We start from the raw sequence: 17,709 nt of genomic DNA on the forward strand, positions 1-17,709 counted from the left end.
AAGAGCATCCCAGAGCCTGATAAGTAAGGAAGAGAGATTAAAAGTTCTTTCTGTGCCAGGAAAGCACAGTGCAAAAAGTGCTTTTAAGCTCCTCACCTTCCATGCATTTAATCTGTGTGATTTCAGCCAGCCGGCCTTCAACAGCACAAGGTTAAATTTAAACAAGTTAAATGTGTGTAAGACAAAATTGTATGCCAGATGTGAGGAATCTTTTTCATCCTGAGGGCCACAGTCACTTATGGGCAGCCTACCGAGGGCCACATGGCAGCTCACAGAGATATAAAAAATAAAATAGAAAGTAGTTTGGTGCAGGTATGTTAAAGTAATCCTTTGGTAGTAATACATGTTTTCTATGCAGAGTGGATCATACGGTGGCGGCAGCAACCAATTTGGACAGGTAAAACCACTTTTAATAAACAGTTTATAGTTTATCTAATATATGTGCTAGTAATAGTATACTCTAGGTGTAGGGGACATTTTTCAGCCTCAGGGCCACATTCTCATCCGGGGAGCATTCTGAGGGCCACATGAGATCCCAGAGATATGGGAAGTAAAAGTAAAAATGAAATAGAAATGATGATAATAATAATTTAATAAATAAATAATTTTAGTATTTATACTCAGCCCATCCTGCTGGGTTTTCCCAGCCACACTGGGCAGCTTCAAATACATATAAAAACATAATAAAGCGTCAAACATTAAAACCTTCCTGATACAGGGCTGCCTTCAGATGTCTTCTAAAAGTTGTGTAGTTTGTTATCTCCTTGACATCTGATGGGAGGGTGTTCCACAGGGAGGCCACCACTTGCTGAGAAGGCCTTCTGCCTGGTTCCCTGTAACTTCACTTCTCGCAGTGAGGTAACCATCAGAAGACCCTCGGAGGAGGACCTCAGTGGGGGGTGGGGGTGGAGATGCTCTTTTGGGCATACTGGACTGAGGCCGTTTAGGGGTTTAAAGGTCAGCACCAACACTTTGAATTGTGCTCGGAAACATACTGGCAGCCAGTGTAGATGTTTTAGGACTGGTGTTACAGTATATGGTCCTGGTGGTCATTCCCAGTCACCAGTCTAGCTGCCACATTCTGGATTAGTTGTAGTTTCCGAATCACCTTCAAAGGTAGCCCCACGTAGAGCGCATTGCAGTGGTCCAAGTGGGAGATAACCAAATCATGCACCATGCACCCGTCAAAGAGTCTGAGGGCAAGTGGGGTCAGCGTACCAGATGGAGCTGGTAGACAGCTGCCCTGGCCACAGAATTGACCTGTGCCTCCACGGACGTCTGTGTTCCTAATGTGCTTGTGACTGCAGGGCTGCAGAAAGTAGCTTTGTGCAGAGATATTAAATTAATCCTTCTGTAACAAATGTTTTCTCTGCAGAGTGGATCGTATGGTGGTGGCAGCAACCAATACGGACAGGTAAAATTTAAACCAATACAGACAGGTAAAATTTAAAATCATAGAGAAAAAAGTTTGGTGCGGATATATTAAAGTAACCCTTCTGTAATAAAATTTTTCTCTGCAGAGTGGATCATACGGTGGTGGCAGCAACCAATACGGACAGGTAAAAACACTTTTAATAGACATTTTATAGAGGATCTAATATATATGCTAGTAATAGACAGTCTACTCTAGGTGTGGGGAAACATTTTCAGCCCAGGGGCCACATTCTCATCTGGGAAGCCTTCTGAGGGCCACACGCCAACACACAGAGATTTAGGAAATAAAATTTAAAATAATATAGAAAGTAGCTTTGTGCAGATATCTTAAAGTAATCCTTCTGTAATGAATGTTTTCTCTGCAGAGTGGCTCATATGGCAGCGGCAACAAATTTGGACAGGTAAAAAGACTTTTAATAGCATATCCTAGTTGTGGAGAACTTTTTTCAGTCTTGAGGGCCACCTTCCCTTCTGGGCAACCTTCCGGGGGCCATATGCCAGATGTCATAGATTTGATGAACACAGAGGAATAGTGGGAGGAACTAGCCGGGGAACCCCCAAGGAAGAAGACTCAGAGCCCGGGGATTGGTGGTGGGATGACAAAGAGTGGTCAGAGGGAGAAGACTAGGAGGAGGAGGTGTCGGAAGATGAGGAGGTAACAGGATTTAGTGAGCAGGAAGAGGCTGTGGTAGAGGAAAGTTCAGAAATAGGAGCGGAAGCAGGAGAGGAGGAAGGCCAAGAGGCAGAGATGAGTCCGGCTGGTGAAGACGCATGGATGTCTCCTCTCCTGCTGCGACAACCTACCGTCCCCCTGAACCAGAAGAGGCATGAAAAGGGCAGAGGAGAGGTTGGCTCCACGAAGGCACAGTCTCAGATTGCTTGGGGAAGGCCTTGGAGGGGATAGTACTTAGATGGCAATGGAGAGGCAGGGACCTTCAGTCTTGGCAGTTAATTATTCATGTAGTAAGACCACTGGGAATGAGCCGCTCTGCTTATTAGACCTGACACTCAACCGAGTCTGTGGAGGTTGTGTTTTAGCTAATAAAGAGTTAACGCCATCTTTGAACTGTGTGGTATTGACTGGCAGGCTCTGGTGAAACCAGCAGGCAGAGATACAAGAAATAAAATTTAAAATAATTGAGAAATTGGTGCGGATATATTAAAGCAATCCTTCTATAATAAATGTTTTCTCTGCAGAGTGGATCATACGGTGGTGGCAGCAACCAATACGGACAGGTAAAAGCACTTTTAATAGACAGTTTATAGAGTATATAATATATATGCTAGGAATAGACCAATACGGACAGGTAAAATTTAAACCAATACAGGCAGGTAAAATTTAAAATAATAGAGAAAATAGTTTGGTGCGGATATATTAAAGTAACCCTTCTGTAATAAATGTTTTCTCTGCAGAGTGGATCATACGGTGGTGGCAGCAACCAATACGGACAGGTAAAAGCACTTTTAATAGACAGTTTATAGAGTATATAATATATATGCTAGTAATAGACAGTCTACTCTAGGTGTGGGGAAACGTTTTTAGCCCGGGGTCCACATTCTCATCTGGGAACCCTTCTGAGGGCCACACACCAGCCCACAGAGATTTAGGAAATAAAATTAAAAATAATATAGAAAGTAGCTTTGTGCAGATATCTTAAAGTAATCCTTCTGTAACGAATGTTTTCTCTGCAGAGTGGCTCATATGGCAGCGGCAACAAATTTGGACAGGTAAAAAGACTTTTAATAGACACCATACCCTAGTTGTGGGGAACCTTTTTCAGTCTTGAGGGCCACCCTCCCTTCTGGGCAGCCTTCCGAGGGCCATACACCAGATGTCATGGACTTGTTGGACACAGAGGAATGGTGGAAGGAACGAACCAGGGAACCCCCAAGGGAAGGAGACTCAGAATCTTTAATATGCAGGTTAAAGAGTATATATGTGCTAGTAATAGACAGTATACGCCAGGTGTGGGGAACCTTTTTCATTGTGCGGGCATAAAAAGTGGATTATTTAAAATGTTCCATCTATGCTAACATCCGTCTTCTCCACTTTCTGTTAAACAATATTTCTTTTAAGCCAAGGTGTCAGAAATCATTTATTTCTTTTCCGCATGAAAAGTCCGAGATTGTTATTATTGATAAATGCCAACCATATTCTTTCTTTTGACTTTACCTCCCTTAATTCTCACTACCATTACTCCATATTGAGTAAATTCTTCCGTCCATGTCCATTTAAAAATCTCTCCACTGTGATCACATATTGGGCTAATATTCCTTTTTTTCCTCCTTATTATATATCCTTTAGTTCATGCCCATTTCCGTATGTTCAAATTCCGCTCCCTGTTGTATTTCCATTTCTTGTTGTGTTTATGATAGTATCCTGATCTCCTCCTTTAGGACCTTCTGTTTTTTATTTTTCCAGCCTTAGAAACAATATATAGAAAGTAGGCTTGTGCATATATATTAAAGTAATCCTTCTAAAATAAATGTTTTCTCTGCAGAGTGGCTCATATGGCAGCAGCAACCAATTTGGACAGGTAAAAACACTTGTAATATACCGTTTATAGAGTATATAATATACATGCTAGTAATAAACAGTATACACCGGGGGGGGGGGGGCTTTTTCAGCCTCAGGGCCGCATTTACTTCTGAGCAGTCTTCTGAGGGCCACATGCCAGCACACACAAACATAGAAAATAAAATAGGAGTAAGATAGGAAGTAACTGCAGATATATTCAATTAACCCTCTTGCAATAAATGTTTTCTGTACAGGGTGGGTCATACGGTGGCGGCAGCAGCCAATTTGGACAGGTAATCTATCTATCTATCTATCTATCTATCATCTATCTATCTCCATAAGATTTTTATTTTTTTAACCTGCTTCTGAATATAGAAAGTACAGTCATACCTCGTGTTGAATGTGCTTCAGGTTGAACGCTTTCGGGTTGTGCTCCGCGGCAACCCGGAGCGCGTTTCGCCACTCACGCATGCGCAGACGCTCAAAATGGCGTCACACGCATGTGCGGAAACGGCAAAATGTGACCCGCGCACGCGCTGTCGCGTCTTGCATTCTATTCAGGATGCGAACAGGGCTCCAGAACGGATCCCGTTCGCATCCCGAGGTACCACTGTAGCTTAGATTGTGTACACAACATAAATGTGGGGTGCTGTGTCACCCCATAGAAGACATCCATTCACTTTGAATGCTGGTTGGAGAACAGGACTCTGTGTCTGTCTGTGGTCTTTCATTGTGTGTGACTGTGTTTTGTATCTGTCTACACACACACGCGCGCGGGTGGCGCTGTGGGTAAAACCTCAGCGCCTAGGGCTTGCCGATCGCATGGTCGGCGGTTTGAATCCCCGCGGCAGGGTGAGCTCCCGCCTTCGGTCCCAGCTCCTGCCTACCTAGCAGTTAGAAAGCACCCTTAAGTGCAAGTAGATAAATAGGTACCGCTTTCCAGCGGGAAGGTAAACGGCGTTTCCGTGTGCTGCGCTGGTGCTGGCTCGCCAGAGTAGCTTCGTCACGCTGGCCATGTGACCCGGAAGTGTCTCCGGACAGCGCTGGCCCCCGGCCTCTTAAGTGAGATGGGCGCACAACCCTAGAGTCGGACACGACTGGCCCGTACGGGCAGGGGTACCTTTACCTTTACACACACACACAGGGTTATAGTTCGCATCAAAGACTACTGTGGGTTCTTAGGCTGCGTACCCACCATACATGTAACCCCCCCCTCCCCGCCTCAACAATTCTGGGACTTTCACAGACCCAGCTCCCTTAACAAACTACATTTCCAACGACTGTGGTGGTGAGAGTGAATGTGTGCTGTGTACAGACTCATAAGCTGTAGGTTTTAAAGGTGGGGTAGACAGGGAAACAAAGGTGGACAAACCAGCTCATCTAGTGCCCTAGCATGTTGTGCGAAAGCAGAACTGTGCCCATGCCCTCCTCCTCTGCCCTATTCTCATTTGCTTGTTTTGATTTACTGATTTCCAGTTACAATTCAGCAGATTACATAGCTCTGCAAGGGCAGAAATACAGTGGTGGGCTGGCGTCGTTTCTTCCCTGGTTTCGGGGGGCATGTCAGGGAACGAGGAAAGGTTTAGGATTATTGGAATCCATGACTGTAAGCTGCATTCAAGGATGGTGACCAGACCCAAGTTATTTAGAGTAAGGTTACCAGAAGTCCCCATTTCCCAGGGACAGTCCCCGGATTTACAAATCTGCCCCCTGACAAAATCAATCTATTTAGTAGGAAATATTTAGGAAATAGTAGGAAATGTTTAGTAGGAAGTTGAAAAGTGTCCCCGGATTCATTGGAAAAAATCTGGTAACCTTAATTTAGAGCAAACTATAACCCACCGGGACGCGGGTGGCGCTGTGGGTTAAACCACAGAGCCTAGGACTTGCCAATCAGAAGGTCGGCGGTTCGAATTCCCGCGACGGGGTGAGCTCCTGTTACTTGGTCCCAGCTCCTGCCAACCTAGCAGTTCAAAAGCACGTCAAAGTGCAAGTAGGTACCGTTCCGGTGGGAAGGTAAACGGCGTTTCCGTGCGCTGCTCTGTTTCGCCAGAAGCGGCTTAGTCATGCTGGCCACATGACCCGGAAGCTGTACGCCAGCTCCCTCGGCCAATAAAGCGAGATGAGCGCCGCAACCCCAGAGTCGGCCACGACTAGACCTAATGGTCAGGGGTCCCTTTACCTTTACCTATAACCCACCTTAAGCATGAGAAAAGTCCACCAAAAATCTATGGGATGTAGCTAACTAAAGTAGGCCCGGTGAAATCAAAGGACCTACCAGTAAATGAATCCTAATCCATTCATGTCAGTGGTTCTAATCTGGGTAGTATCCAACCATGGTCATACTCAATCTCTTCAGTTGCCTTGAGGCTCAGTTCCTAGAACTCCTGAGCTTTTGTGCTCCAGACTGGAGCACATGAAACGCAGAGTGGGTGCTTTCTCCTGATCTGTTCTTGGCATGCTCCCTTTCTCCTCTGCCGCAGGGGACCTGGGGTGAGATCTTCCTCTCCAAGGGTAGATCTCTCTCTCTTTCTCTGTCCTCAGAGAGGGAGATCCACTCTATCCTAGTGCTTCTTCCAGAGGCCATATTATTGCAGGGCTGGTGCAGATGTATTAAATCAAGCTGGTATCTCAGCAGAAAAATCTGTTTTTTAAAAAAATAACAATAATAATAAACTGTATCCTCTGCAGGGTGGAACATACGGCAGTAGCAGCAGCAGCAGTACCCAGTATGGAAAGGTAAAAACACTTTAAAAATACACATGATAGAGGGCTTGGTCACTCAATCAATCTAATCTTTTGTCAACCATCCATTACAGAGAGACCAAAATATGAAGTAATAACAAAGTTCAGCCTCTGTAGAACCAGTTAATAAATATCAAAACTGACAGGTTAGGAAATAACAAACATAGCAGGTCTAAGAGATAGTACAATCTTCAGATATATTTCCCCCTGGTCGGTAATAAATTTATTGAACACCTCAATAAAGATACTCAAAAGGGTCTCTAAAGATCAAATGATTTTTTTCTCTCTTTAACGCTTTGTGTATATATATCCCTTGACACTTGAGATGTCTATTTTCAGAGTCCACCTTATTTAAGTTGTTTTACACACTGTTTTTTATACTGTGTTTTCATATTGATGTTTTTTAAATGTTGTAAACATCCCTGGGGCCTTAGGGTGAAGGGTGGATAATTTAATAATACCAATAACACTTGCTAATGTGCAAAGTATACACAGAGATCCAGAAAATAAAATGCAAATAAGTATCTCTGCTTATTTCTGCTCCCGAATAGCGGAAGTAGCCTTGTGCAGATATGTTAAATAAGATGTATGGTATTTTTTTTTCTGTACAGGGTGGCTCATTTGGTGGTGGCAGCAGTCAGTACGGACAGGTAAAACATTGTTTTAATATTATAGCATATGTGCAGATTATTCCATGGTATCGTCCACAGAGAGATGGGGATATCAAGCCTATAGTTAGGCTAGATGTTGGAACTAGAGATACACTTCTGCTTTGCCAAGGAAAAAGGCATGCTCAGCCCTGAAGCGCAGGAAAAATATACGCAAGTAGAAGATGCAAAGAAGCCATGAAAACCAACAGATGCCCACAGTCTTCCAGTAAATACTGCCGGTGCCCCATCAGTTCAGGAACTGGGCTGGTGATGACCATCTAAATGTACCCAAACATGGAGGGACACACATCACACACACAACATGCAAGACATGGGACAGTGCCCCCCCTCCATCTCCCCCAGTGACAGAGCCGGCAACAAACCTCTGGTGTTCCTTGGTGTGCAGACTTCAGTTCCAGGCTCCTTAACTCATGATATTTATGCAGTTTTTATCATGGTAAATAATTGGGTTCCTTATTTTACTTTTTGGCAGGGATCGCAGACTGGTGGACGTTACAGCAATGTCATTTGCGATCAGGTAAGATTAGCCCTTCTGTCTTGCACCTGACACGTGGCATGTGATGTGCTAATTATCCCCAGGAGATAACATTTCACTCGTTTCTGAAATGAAATCCTAAAGGGATACTCTCACCGTTTCCCCCCCCCTCAAAGTTTTTTTTTAAGCGCAGTCATATTGCTCAGTTACCTTTTCTACTTTCCTGAACTCAACTCATTTAAAAAATAAATAAATCATAAGCATGGATATTATTTTGTCTGAAATCTTCTACTTCACATTCTTCAAACCGTCTTTTCGATATTATAAGGTGATACAACTGAAACTAGAATTTTTAGAAGCTGGTAGGACATTACATTTGTCTTGCAGTGCATTACATTTGCACAAAACGATTATACAAGATGAAATTAGTGCTTTTTTCCTGATTAATTTTCCAGGCTAAAGGAAAGGCAGGAGAAAATAAGACATTTGACTGGGGAAAGCCATTTTCACCACTCTTTATGTTTCTAATATCTGTACTTCAACTTTTAAAACCCACATGGAATCTGATATAAAAATGGCTGTCTTCTGCTTTCTCTCACATTTTAACAAACAGCATCCCCTAATGGCACATTTCAGATTGACAGACATTGCTAGGTCTGTTGATATTTTACACTTTTATCACTTTTCTACTTATATATCTTGGTGGTTTCACAGAATCCCATTTCTTGAAAGTACTGACAGTTATTCACTAAAGCCCATTAAACCCTTAAAGAACTACAGTACCTTAAAATTCCCTGGAGGAGGGGATGCTAAACCATTTCAGTTAGTACTACTGATGCATTCCTAGCTTTGGGCGAGGGACACCTTATATTTAGATATCACAAATTAGTCTCTTGGTTCTGTTTTTCGAAATATATAACAATATACTATTTCCCCCCTCTGCAGGGTGATGCCTCTACTTACGGAGGAAAAGCTGTGGTAAATATTTTTCATTTGTAATATTTTAAAATATCAGTTTAGGCATTGCCTAAGTTGAATTAGGGGGGCCACACATTATCCTTGGAATCGGAAGAGTATAAGTCTCAGATTTGAACCTTGTAATCATCGCTCATGCTCAGGAACCTAAGACTTGACTAACAAATATTCTAGAGTAGGCAAGTGTTACAGGCTGTTTCAAAATGCAGCCGGTGAAGGAAGTGATAATTCAGATCTTGATATGACTGCACTACTAAATGGAACCTAATACCAGAAATTTTCTATAGCCTTCCAGGTATGAGAGAAAGCTGGCTGGCTTTACTTATTATATCACGAGGCTGCTGCACAATTGCTCACTATTGCACAGTTAGAATCATAGAATCATAGAGTTGGAAGAGACCACAAGGGCCATCGAGTCCAACCCCTGCCAAGCAGGAAACACCATCAGAGCACTCCTGACATATGGTTGTCAAGCCTCTGCTTAAAGACCTCCAAAGAAGGAGACTCCACCACACTCCTTGGCAGCAAATTCCACTGTCGAACAGCTCTTACTGTCAGGAAGTTCTGGCGCTAGCTATTTCCATTGATCTATTGCATTTTGACCATTGCACATTTCATATTGCCTCGGGGGCAGGGAATGTCAGGGACCTGAGGGCTGAGTTCAGCTTCCACTTTCATGGGTCACAAATCGAGTGGGCATCGTTTTAATTTTAAAAAATTGAAAAGCTTCCTGTTTTCATTTCATTCCATGCCACTTATCTCGACAGAGCTCAGCAAACTGCAGAGGCAAAAGGGACGTGGCAGCTCAAGTAAGTACTCTTTGGTTTCCACATGTTGGATTTGCTCCACATATGCTTCTAAAGAGCATATTTGTGTAAACAAAGCCACAGAGGGATTCATTCAGCATCTGCTAACTTGGGTTTATGTTTTCCCCTTACAGGAGGCATTCAAATCTCTCGTCAGAAAGATTCAGGAAAAAAGAGTAAGCACTACCCATGCCCATAATCTCAGTTTTAACTCTTAAAAGAGTCAGCAGGATTGGATTTTATTGGCAGCACCGGCTCATATGCTCTTAAAATTGTATAAATATATGTAGCTGTATCAACAGGAGGCAGGATTCTTTGCCAGCTTTGAGGTCAAGGGAATAAATGCTTTCAAAAACTGTTTCAGGAAGTAGATAACTGCACACGGGTTGATGTACATTAGCAGAGAGTTTTAGTCATACATTCTTGACCCTTTGTGTTGGGTCGTGGTGTGAGTGTGGTATTTGTAAACTGCCTGGTTCCAGCTACCCATGGTATTCTCTGTGGTGTTGTGTACCTAGGCACTTTTCCTGATGTGACATTATAATAATTTTTATTTGACTTGTATATTTGTCACCTCTGTATAGTCCAAGCCTTCATCCCAGAAGTTCATGTTTTCCTGCAAGAGATATAGTAATGGCATCAGACCAGGGCAGTTTTAACTGGTCCTTGCTAGTTTTACCAAATGATAATAAAGCAGAACTTTCAGCCAAATAGAAAAGAAAAAAACAGTTATTCCATAATTTAATATTACATCTTTTTCAGCCAGTGTGATGTAGTGGTTAAGAGCGGTAGCCTCGTAATCTGGGGAACCGGGTTCGCGTCTCTGCTCCTCCACATGCAGCTGCTGGGTGACCTTGGGCCAGTCACACTTCTTTGAAGTCTCTCAGCCCCACTCACCTCACAGAGTGTTTGTTGTGGGGGAGGAAGGGAAAGGAGAATGTTAGCCGCTTTGAGACTCCTTACAGGGAGTGAAAGGCGGGATATCAAATCCAAACTCTTCTTCTTCTTCTTCTTCTTCTTCTTCTTCTTCTTCTTCTTCTTCTTCTTCTTCTTCTTTCTTCTCTCTCTCTCTCTCTCTCATCTTTGATGTTGTATGTTTCATTTTTTATATGCAAATGTACATATTGTACAATATCCTCTTCCTGAGGATGTGCTCTGTAAGCAGAAAGACCTCACTAATAGATGGCGCCAACTTTATTATGGAGCCTGAACACTCATGGGTGAATTGGCCAGTTTGTGTGGCAAAATATATCAGTCTTTTGAGCTAGGTTAAGTTGAGAAAGAGAAATGCGGTGAGCTTCTTAACTGCAGAGATTTGAACCCAGCTCTTTCACATCTAGTGGAGGGAAGTCAACCTTCCCACTGCTGTTGATTCTCCCTTATAATGCACTGCAGACAAGAGTGTTGAGTGTGTTTCAAGGTGTATGCTAGAGTAATGCAAAGGCCCTGCAGGCCTACCTAAAACAATATTTTGTGAAATGCAGGTGTTCCTCAGTGGATAAGGTGATGTGGAAAAGTTCCCTGAACATAGGAATGTTGAAGAGCACTGCTCTCAGCTATAAGCATAAATGTTATCTAAAACTAATCTTTTCTTTCCTTACTTCCCAAGGCACTTCCTGTAATCAGAAAGGCACGGAGTGTGCAAAGCGCTCTCACCAGAAAGACTCGGAGTGAAAAAGTAAGCGCTACTTGTATATATCATAGAATTGTAGAGTTGGAAGGGATCACAAGGATCCTCTAGTCTAACCCCCTGCAATGCGGGAATCTTTTGGCCAACATGGGACTCAAACCCACAACCCTGAGAATGGAAGGGAAAGCTGTGGCATGTTTCCAACCCAGTGGTGTGTGTTGGCTTCCTCCCATTCTCCTTTGCACTATCTTTCAAATCCTTTTTGTTTGTTGTTTTAGCGTTCAGCTCAGGGAGATTGTAGAGGTTGCTCTAGAAAGTCCCATCCCGTTCAATCTTCTCTGCCAATCCAAATTATTAAATAAAAAAAAATAGTTGGAAGATATGCCCCAGTACCGATTTCTTTCTATGCTCCTCCCACCCAGCCTGAATTACTGGAATAAAATGTTATGTTGAGAGCAGAACTCCTAATCGGCTTTGTCCTCCAACACTCATTCAGAGATGGGGAAGATCCAAGAAGAGCTTTTTCAAAATTTGATCCCTTGTTATATCTCTGCCCCTGCAACGGGGTGAGCTCCCGTTGCTCGGTCCCTGCTCCTGCCAACCTAGCAGTCATGTCAAAGTGCAAGTAGTTAAATAGGTACCGCTCTGGCGGGAAGGTAAACGGCATTTCCGTGCACTGCTCTGGTTCTCCAGAAGCAGCTTAGTCCTGCTGGCCACATGACCCGGAAGCTGTACGCCGCCTCCCTCGGCCAATAAAGCGAGATGAGCGCCGCAACCCCAGAGTCGGCCACGACTGGACCTAATGATCAGGGCTCCCTTTAGCTATATCTCTGCAGTTCTTTCTGAGCTTCAGGTGGCCCACATCATATTTTGCAAAGTGGCTAACCAAACTCTTAGTATGGTACACAGTAGTTTGCTTGATGTTTGTTCAGATAAAAGCAAGACGTTAAAACTTTCCCTTGTCTCTCTCTCTGCAGGCTCGCGCTCTGATCAGAGCAGCTCGGAGTGAAAAAGTAAGAACTGCCTGACACCATTTTCTTCATTTTGACTCTTCAGCACCTGTTGTATCTGCTAGTGCCACAATTAACTCTTTGTACTGTAGAGGTGTTAAAATAAAGTACAGGAAAGAGCTTTAACTTAGAAGCTAACACAACGCTTGTGCCTAGCAAGTGGCAGGAAGAAGCAAGTCTCTCTCGCTGCAGACTGGTGGACCATTATAACATTTACAAATCAAGAAGGAACAGGTTGACCTGTGGTATTTTGGAACATGTGGCTGGTCCAACTAATGCATATCTCTGAACTTACCTTTTTACCTGATGTAACCATTCTCTGATAACACTCAGCTTTCTCCTGTGTTTTCATGCTGCCACCCGCAAAAGACATATTTAGGTTTATGTTTCAATTTTTGTGTTATATGTGTGTTACTGTACTCAGTGGAATAATCTCAATAAACAAATTACAAATAAAAGAAAAGAAGAAGTGTTCTTTGGGCTGCATGAGGAGAGCTAAACGCAGCCCTACGGTGTAGTTAATGGCAGAGATGATTTGGGCCTTACTTCATACAGGTCTTCGTCAAACAAAGCCTTATTGACTCAGCACTGCCTACTTAAAACCTACATACATATAATTGTCCACTGAGCTGCTGTTTGCAGCAAAGTGGAGGGGAGCTTTCCCCCCAAACCAGACAGCTCTTAATGGCAAAGAAAAAGCACATGTGTCTAAATAAGCACATCAATTAAACCAGAAGATGTTTCCTGAAAACTTCTAGGATTATTTATACTCACTTTATACAATGTGTCTCTGTATATCAGGGTAGGGAACCGCTTTCCGTCAATGGTCCAGATTCAATTATGGCCAACCTTCCGTGATTGGCCACCTTTCACAGGTGGGTGGAACCACCTATCTGTCAATCACCCAGCATCATATATTATCAGGTGCAAAGCAGCACTAAACGCAAGCCATGTTTGCAAAGGAATAATCTGGAGCCTGCTCTTGCCAACAAACAATTTGGACCCAAGGCTCCTGGTTGTTCCTTTGCAAACATGGCTTGCGTTCAGCACCGTCGAAATTCGGCATCAAATGCAAGGTACATTGTCAATTCTCGAATGAATACAATGTCTACTGAAAGCAGCACAACTTGCTTTTTCATTTCCTTTGTAACTTTGGTGCTGCCTTGCCACTGATTGGGCTCTCAAACTTCTATAGCTTTGAAAATCCAGTGAACAGGCAGATTTTCCTCTTTCGCCTCGTTTCGTTTATTTAAGCTGTTGCTCAGGCAAGCAAATAACTCTGCTTTCTGAAATTTCTGGCTTTGTTACAGAATGAAACCTCTAATCCACCAAGTATCAATACCTATGGCCAGGTAAGGACATCCACTCCCATCAAGTCTTCATTGAAACATACTAGCTATGACTTGAAATGAGGCCATTGTACATCACTTGTGCCTGCCCAGTCTGTGTGGTGTGGTGCTACATGCTAAGAGCTCACTAAGAGACAAATGAAGATACAATTGGGCACATGTGTGTTGCAGCTAAGAAATCAGCCATGCACACTTCATTCCCCTGAGGAAATTTCTTCATCTCACCTTAAACACCGTTGGCAAGCAAGTTGGGAACTATACTTACTGCTGCTCAGGCAAGCTAGAACCTGCTTTAAGGGATTAATAACCAGGGTTTGGAGCAGAGTAAATCAGGCCCGCCTATTTGTTATAGAGGAGGACCTGTTAGCAAAATCGGCATCCTCTCAGACTGCAATATTAGGAGTTTTCAAGGACTTGCAAACAATTGGTGCATTTTTAATGACGTTTTTTTCAGTGGGCAGCAGAACCACCGACCACGTTGTATCATGCTTTTGAAATTCCTCTTCAGTTCAAAAGTGGTTTGGCTCCTGTCCAAGAAACAAAACTTCCCTCAGAGAGTAAAAATGGTTTGCAGATCTAGGGGATGAAAGGAAGAAGCACAAACCAGGCAGCTAAAGATCCAAATGCGAGCGCTCAGCAGTTCACCTGAGACAGACTTGTTCCTCTTTCTCATCCTTTGGACAGTGAATTCCTATGAAAACAGATATGTCGTACCCCTGAGCAATTTTGGGTCCCAGAGGAAGTAGAAGCAGCCCCAATATCGTTGCATTGTAGTATTTTATTTAAGATGCTTTGAGGGTACTTCTCGATCAAAAGGTGGGATAGAAATTAAGTAAATAAATAACCTCTACAGTCTCTGGCTCCTGACTACAGTGGTCCTTTTAATTAATTTCCCCAGATATTACTAATTTAGCTTTCACTTTAGTACATACCCTACACAATCCTGTCAGACTTTCTTGACGTTTCTGTATTTCAGTCACATCAGACTGTTTGGTTCTTATTGTATATCCTAATGGCCATAGACTAATTCTTTGTAAAGTTTTATAATATTTTGATAATTACATTACAGAAATACATGGCGTTTATTTATTATTTTGCATCTTTCACAGGGCGAAAGCTTTTATAATAACGAAAACCATAATGTACAGGTAAGAATTTTCTCATTGTAGATCAATTTGATCAGATGGTCCTTCAAACAACTCTGATCCAAGAGTAATTACCACTCACTTTCTATAGTTTTCTGGTGTTCATACAAAGACAGTGAGAGCAAGTAACTCTTCAGGGAGTATACATTTTCCTATTGAAAGTGTGGGAAAAATCAATGGTTCTTTATGCTCCTAATCAGGACGTGGCATAAATTTAGGAATTTTAATGAAATCGTTAACCTCATGCAAAAGAAAACGAAGAGAAACTCAACAAAAAATGTAAAACGATCTTCCAAAACACAATTTGGGCTTAAAAATGAAATAAAATCTGAATCCACAGGAAAAGATTTATATAAGAAATATGAAGCACCAGAGTTTATTTGGAAATATACTCAGTGAATGTAGTCCAAATGAATAGATTCTTCTCCAGGATTCTGTTCTGTCTGAAAAAAATGCAAATCTGGTTCTGAAAGGGAAAACAAATAAGCAAATAAGCTGAAAAATGCCGCAGTCTTAGAACATTTTAAAACTGATGGGCTGGCATAGTTTATTACTTAGTATAGGTAATGCATTGATAATAATATATATTGTCTTCAGTTCATTGCTTTGCATTTGAGTTGCAAATTTGGGCTCACCCTGTGGCCGCAGGATGCAATATGGGCTATCTTTTCCCCTGTTCTTTCTGTCTTTGCCCAATAATTTATGTTGCTTCATATTGCTTATACAGGCACAATGCTAGAAAGTTAAAAATAGAAATTCCTGGATTGTAGCATGAGCTCCTTAAGTCGTACAAAGGTCCTCCAGGTGCATTTTTGGGTGTATATTGTTGGTCATATAGGATAGCACTTATAATGAAAATCAGGAGGACACTGGTGGGGAAATCACATCTCTTTCAACAGCTGCTAGCAGGAAGATTGATTATGGCATAGGCTGCTTCCTGACATTTTAGCTTCCAGGGGGAAGAACTTTCACTGGTCAGCAGCAAATCCTAGGGTCTTCCACCTACATTGTACAGCAGCATGATAATCTTGTAAAGACAAATTATGGCGCTGTTGCTCATATATATATATATATATATATATATATATATATATATATAGTCACATATCGCTATTGTCAAAAAAAAACAAAAACAAAGTGGTTCACAACAATTGTACATAAAACCATTCAATTGAAAACATATAAAATAAAAATAAAAACAGAAATCAGCTATACATTGTGGAAAGATTTGTTCTTAATTATCTACATAAGCCTGACAGAATAGAAACATTTCCAGCAGGCGTTTGAAACTTGAAACCGAAGGCGCCTGCTAAATCTCTGCTAGTATACCATTCCGTAATACCGGGCCGATGACATTAAAGGCTCGGTTCCATGTTTCTGTCGAATGAGCCTCACCAACTCAGGCCACAACTGACAACGTTCCTGCAGTTGATCTCAGCGACTGTACTGGGGTTGAGGTGCTCCTAAATTGTTCAGGGCTTTGTGAAATAATACAAGGCCCTTGAACCTGGCTCAGGAGTAGAAGAGCAACCATTGCAGATGCATTAACAATTTTGGCAGATGTTGTCGGCCAGATGTCCCTGTCAGTAATCTGGCCATTGCATTCTACACCAGCTGGAACAGGTCTGAACCAGGCCCAAGGGCAGCCCCACACAGAGCGCATAGCAGTAATCCAGCCTCGAAGTTACTAACACATGGACCACAGTGTGTGCATCGACCTATAAACATCTGCCTTAAATACTTCAAAATTCAAATTATGTTTAATAATGCTAGAGCTTGGTGCGATGAAATAATTAAACACACGCAGTAAGCAGCACTTTGAGCAGTTAAGTGCAGATAGGAGAATGAACTGTATATTGAGATTCTATTTCTTTTTAATTCACTTTGTCCTTTATAGGATGGATCATTTGTGGCTTATGCCAATAGGCAGGTAAGCAAATTTGATGGGACCTTGTTCAACTGTTTCTTGTATTCAAACATTAATGGGAGAGTGAGGAGACTTCAGTTTTTATTCCTTCTTTCAATTGCTCCCCCACCGCCCCAATTCCCAGTCAATTTCCTCTCTGGTCATTTTTCATCCTTTTGGTTTCTCCAATCCTCAATTTCCTTGCCTCGCTACCTTTTATTGACAACCAGTCTCTTTCTGACACTTGGGCAACTGTAGTTCCTTTTCTTCTGCATTTCAAAGAAAATCTTAAGATTATCCTGAGTGACATCCCTGCGCATTTGTTTGAGGCTTTTGCTAAGTTCATATCCTGCCCTTCACCGGTTCCACCGGTTATAGGGCGAGTTGCATCTCAATACACATAAATTCATACAATAATTTTTTTAATAACTAGCAGGACAACCCAAGTCCTGGCTGGGCAGCGGTGGAACACGACAGGGTGTGGGGCCATTGCCACCACATTCACACCCCTATCGCTCAAGACAAATTGCCGCCCCAGCCTAGAGGTGTCACAGTGATTGGTCCTGACGCCATCAAGCAACTGCATGCTGGATATTCCATCAGAAAACAGAAATCAATTTTACCTCAGAAATTCAGTAGGTGGATTTTCCCCCAGATGCTGATGCAACATTGGGGCTTGACTCCCATCCCATGTAGGAATAGATTACAACTTAAAACCTTTTCAAATTCGCACATGTTACTTAAAATGTGGCAGAAGTATCCATAGAATCTTGCAGCTCCCATTTTATCAATATAAACTTAGGGGAATGCGAATTGCATTTCATCTGACTTCTCACAACAAAAATGGAGCTAACTTTTGTATTTTTACAGGGAGAATGTTTTTGCCCTGGTGCACAGGTAACTATTTTTCTTTACTGTTCCCAACCTGGTTGTCTCGTGATTTCATTTAGCATTATAGGTTGGAGGGAGTGGGTGGCACTGTAATCTAAACCACTTGGGCTTGCTGATCGGAAGGTTGGCGGTTCAAATCCCCACGAAGAGTGAG

At 42.4% G+C, this 17,709-nt stretch overlaps 1 protein-coding gene across 1 annotated transcript in view; it reads left to right on the forward strand.

Annotated features, from left to right (window-relative positions):
* The window catches only part of LOC310679505 (uncharacterized protein), a 70,650-nt gene that overhangs the window by 30,585 nt on the left and 22,356 nt on the right, over positions 1–17,709 (forward strand). Inside the window, exons 32-52 of the mRNA XM_083444820.1 lie at positions 359–397; positions 1,376–1,414; positions 1,521–1,559; positions 1,800–1,835; positions 2,632–2,670; positions 2,848–2,886; positions 3,127–3,162; positions 3,936–3,971; positions 4,207–4,245; positions 6,644–6,691; positions 7,309–7,347; positions 7,841–7,885; positions 8,789–8,821; positions 9,586–9,627; positions 9,759–9,800; positions 11,234–11,302; positions 12,232–12,267; positions 13,575–13,616; positions 14,723–14,761; positions 16,656–16,688; positions 17,535–17,561. Of these exons, the coding sequence (XP_083300946.1) occupies positions 359–397; positions 1,376–1,414; positions 1,521–1,559; positions 1,800–1,835; positions 2,632–2,670; positions 2,848–2,886; positions 3,127–3,162; positions 3,936–3,971; positions 4,207–4,245; positions 6,644–6,691; positions 7,309–7,347; positions 7,841–7,885; positions 8,789–8,821; positions 9,586–9,627; positions 9,759–9,800; positions 11,234–11,302; positions 12,232–12,267; positions 13,575–13,616; positions 14,723–14,761; positions 16,656–16,688; positions 17,535–17,561 (837 nt within the window). The remainder of the gene's footprint in view (positions 1–358; positions 398–1,375; positions 1,415–1,520; positions 1,560–1,799; positions 1,836–2,631; positions 2,671–2,847; positions 2,887–3,126; positions 3,163–3,935; positions 3,972–4,206; positions 4,246–6,643; positions 6,692–7,308; positions 7,348–7,840; positions 7,886–8,788; positions 8,822–9,585; positions 9,628–9,758; positions 9,801–11,233; positions 11,303–12,231; positions 12,268–13,574; positions 13,617–14,722; positions 14,762–16,655; positions 16,689–17,534; positions 17,562–17,709) is intronic.

Source organism: Podarcis tiliguerta (genome assembly GCF_965153285.1).
Source record: "Podarcis tiliguerta genome assembly, chromosome: 6".
Lineage (NCBI taxonomy): Eukaryota > Metazoa > Chordata > Lepidosauria > Squamata > Lacertidae > Podarcis > Podarcis tiliguerta.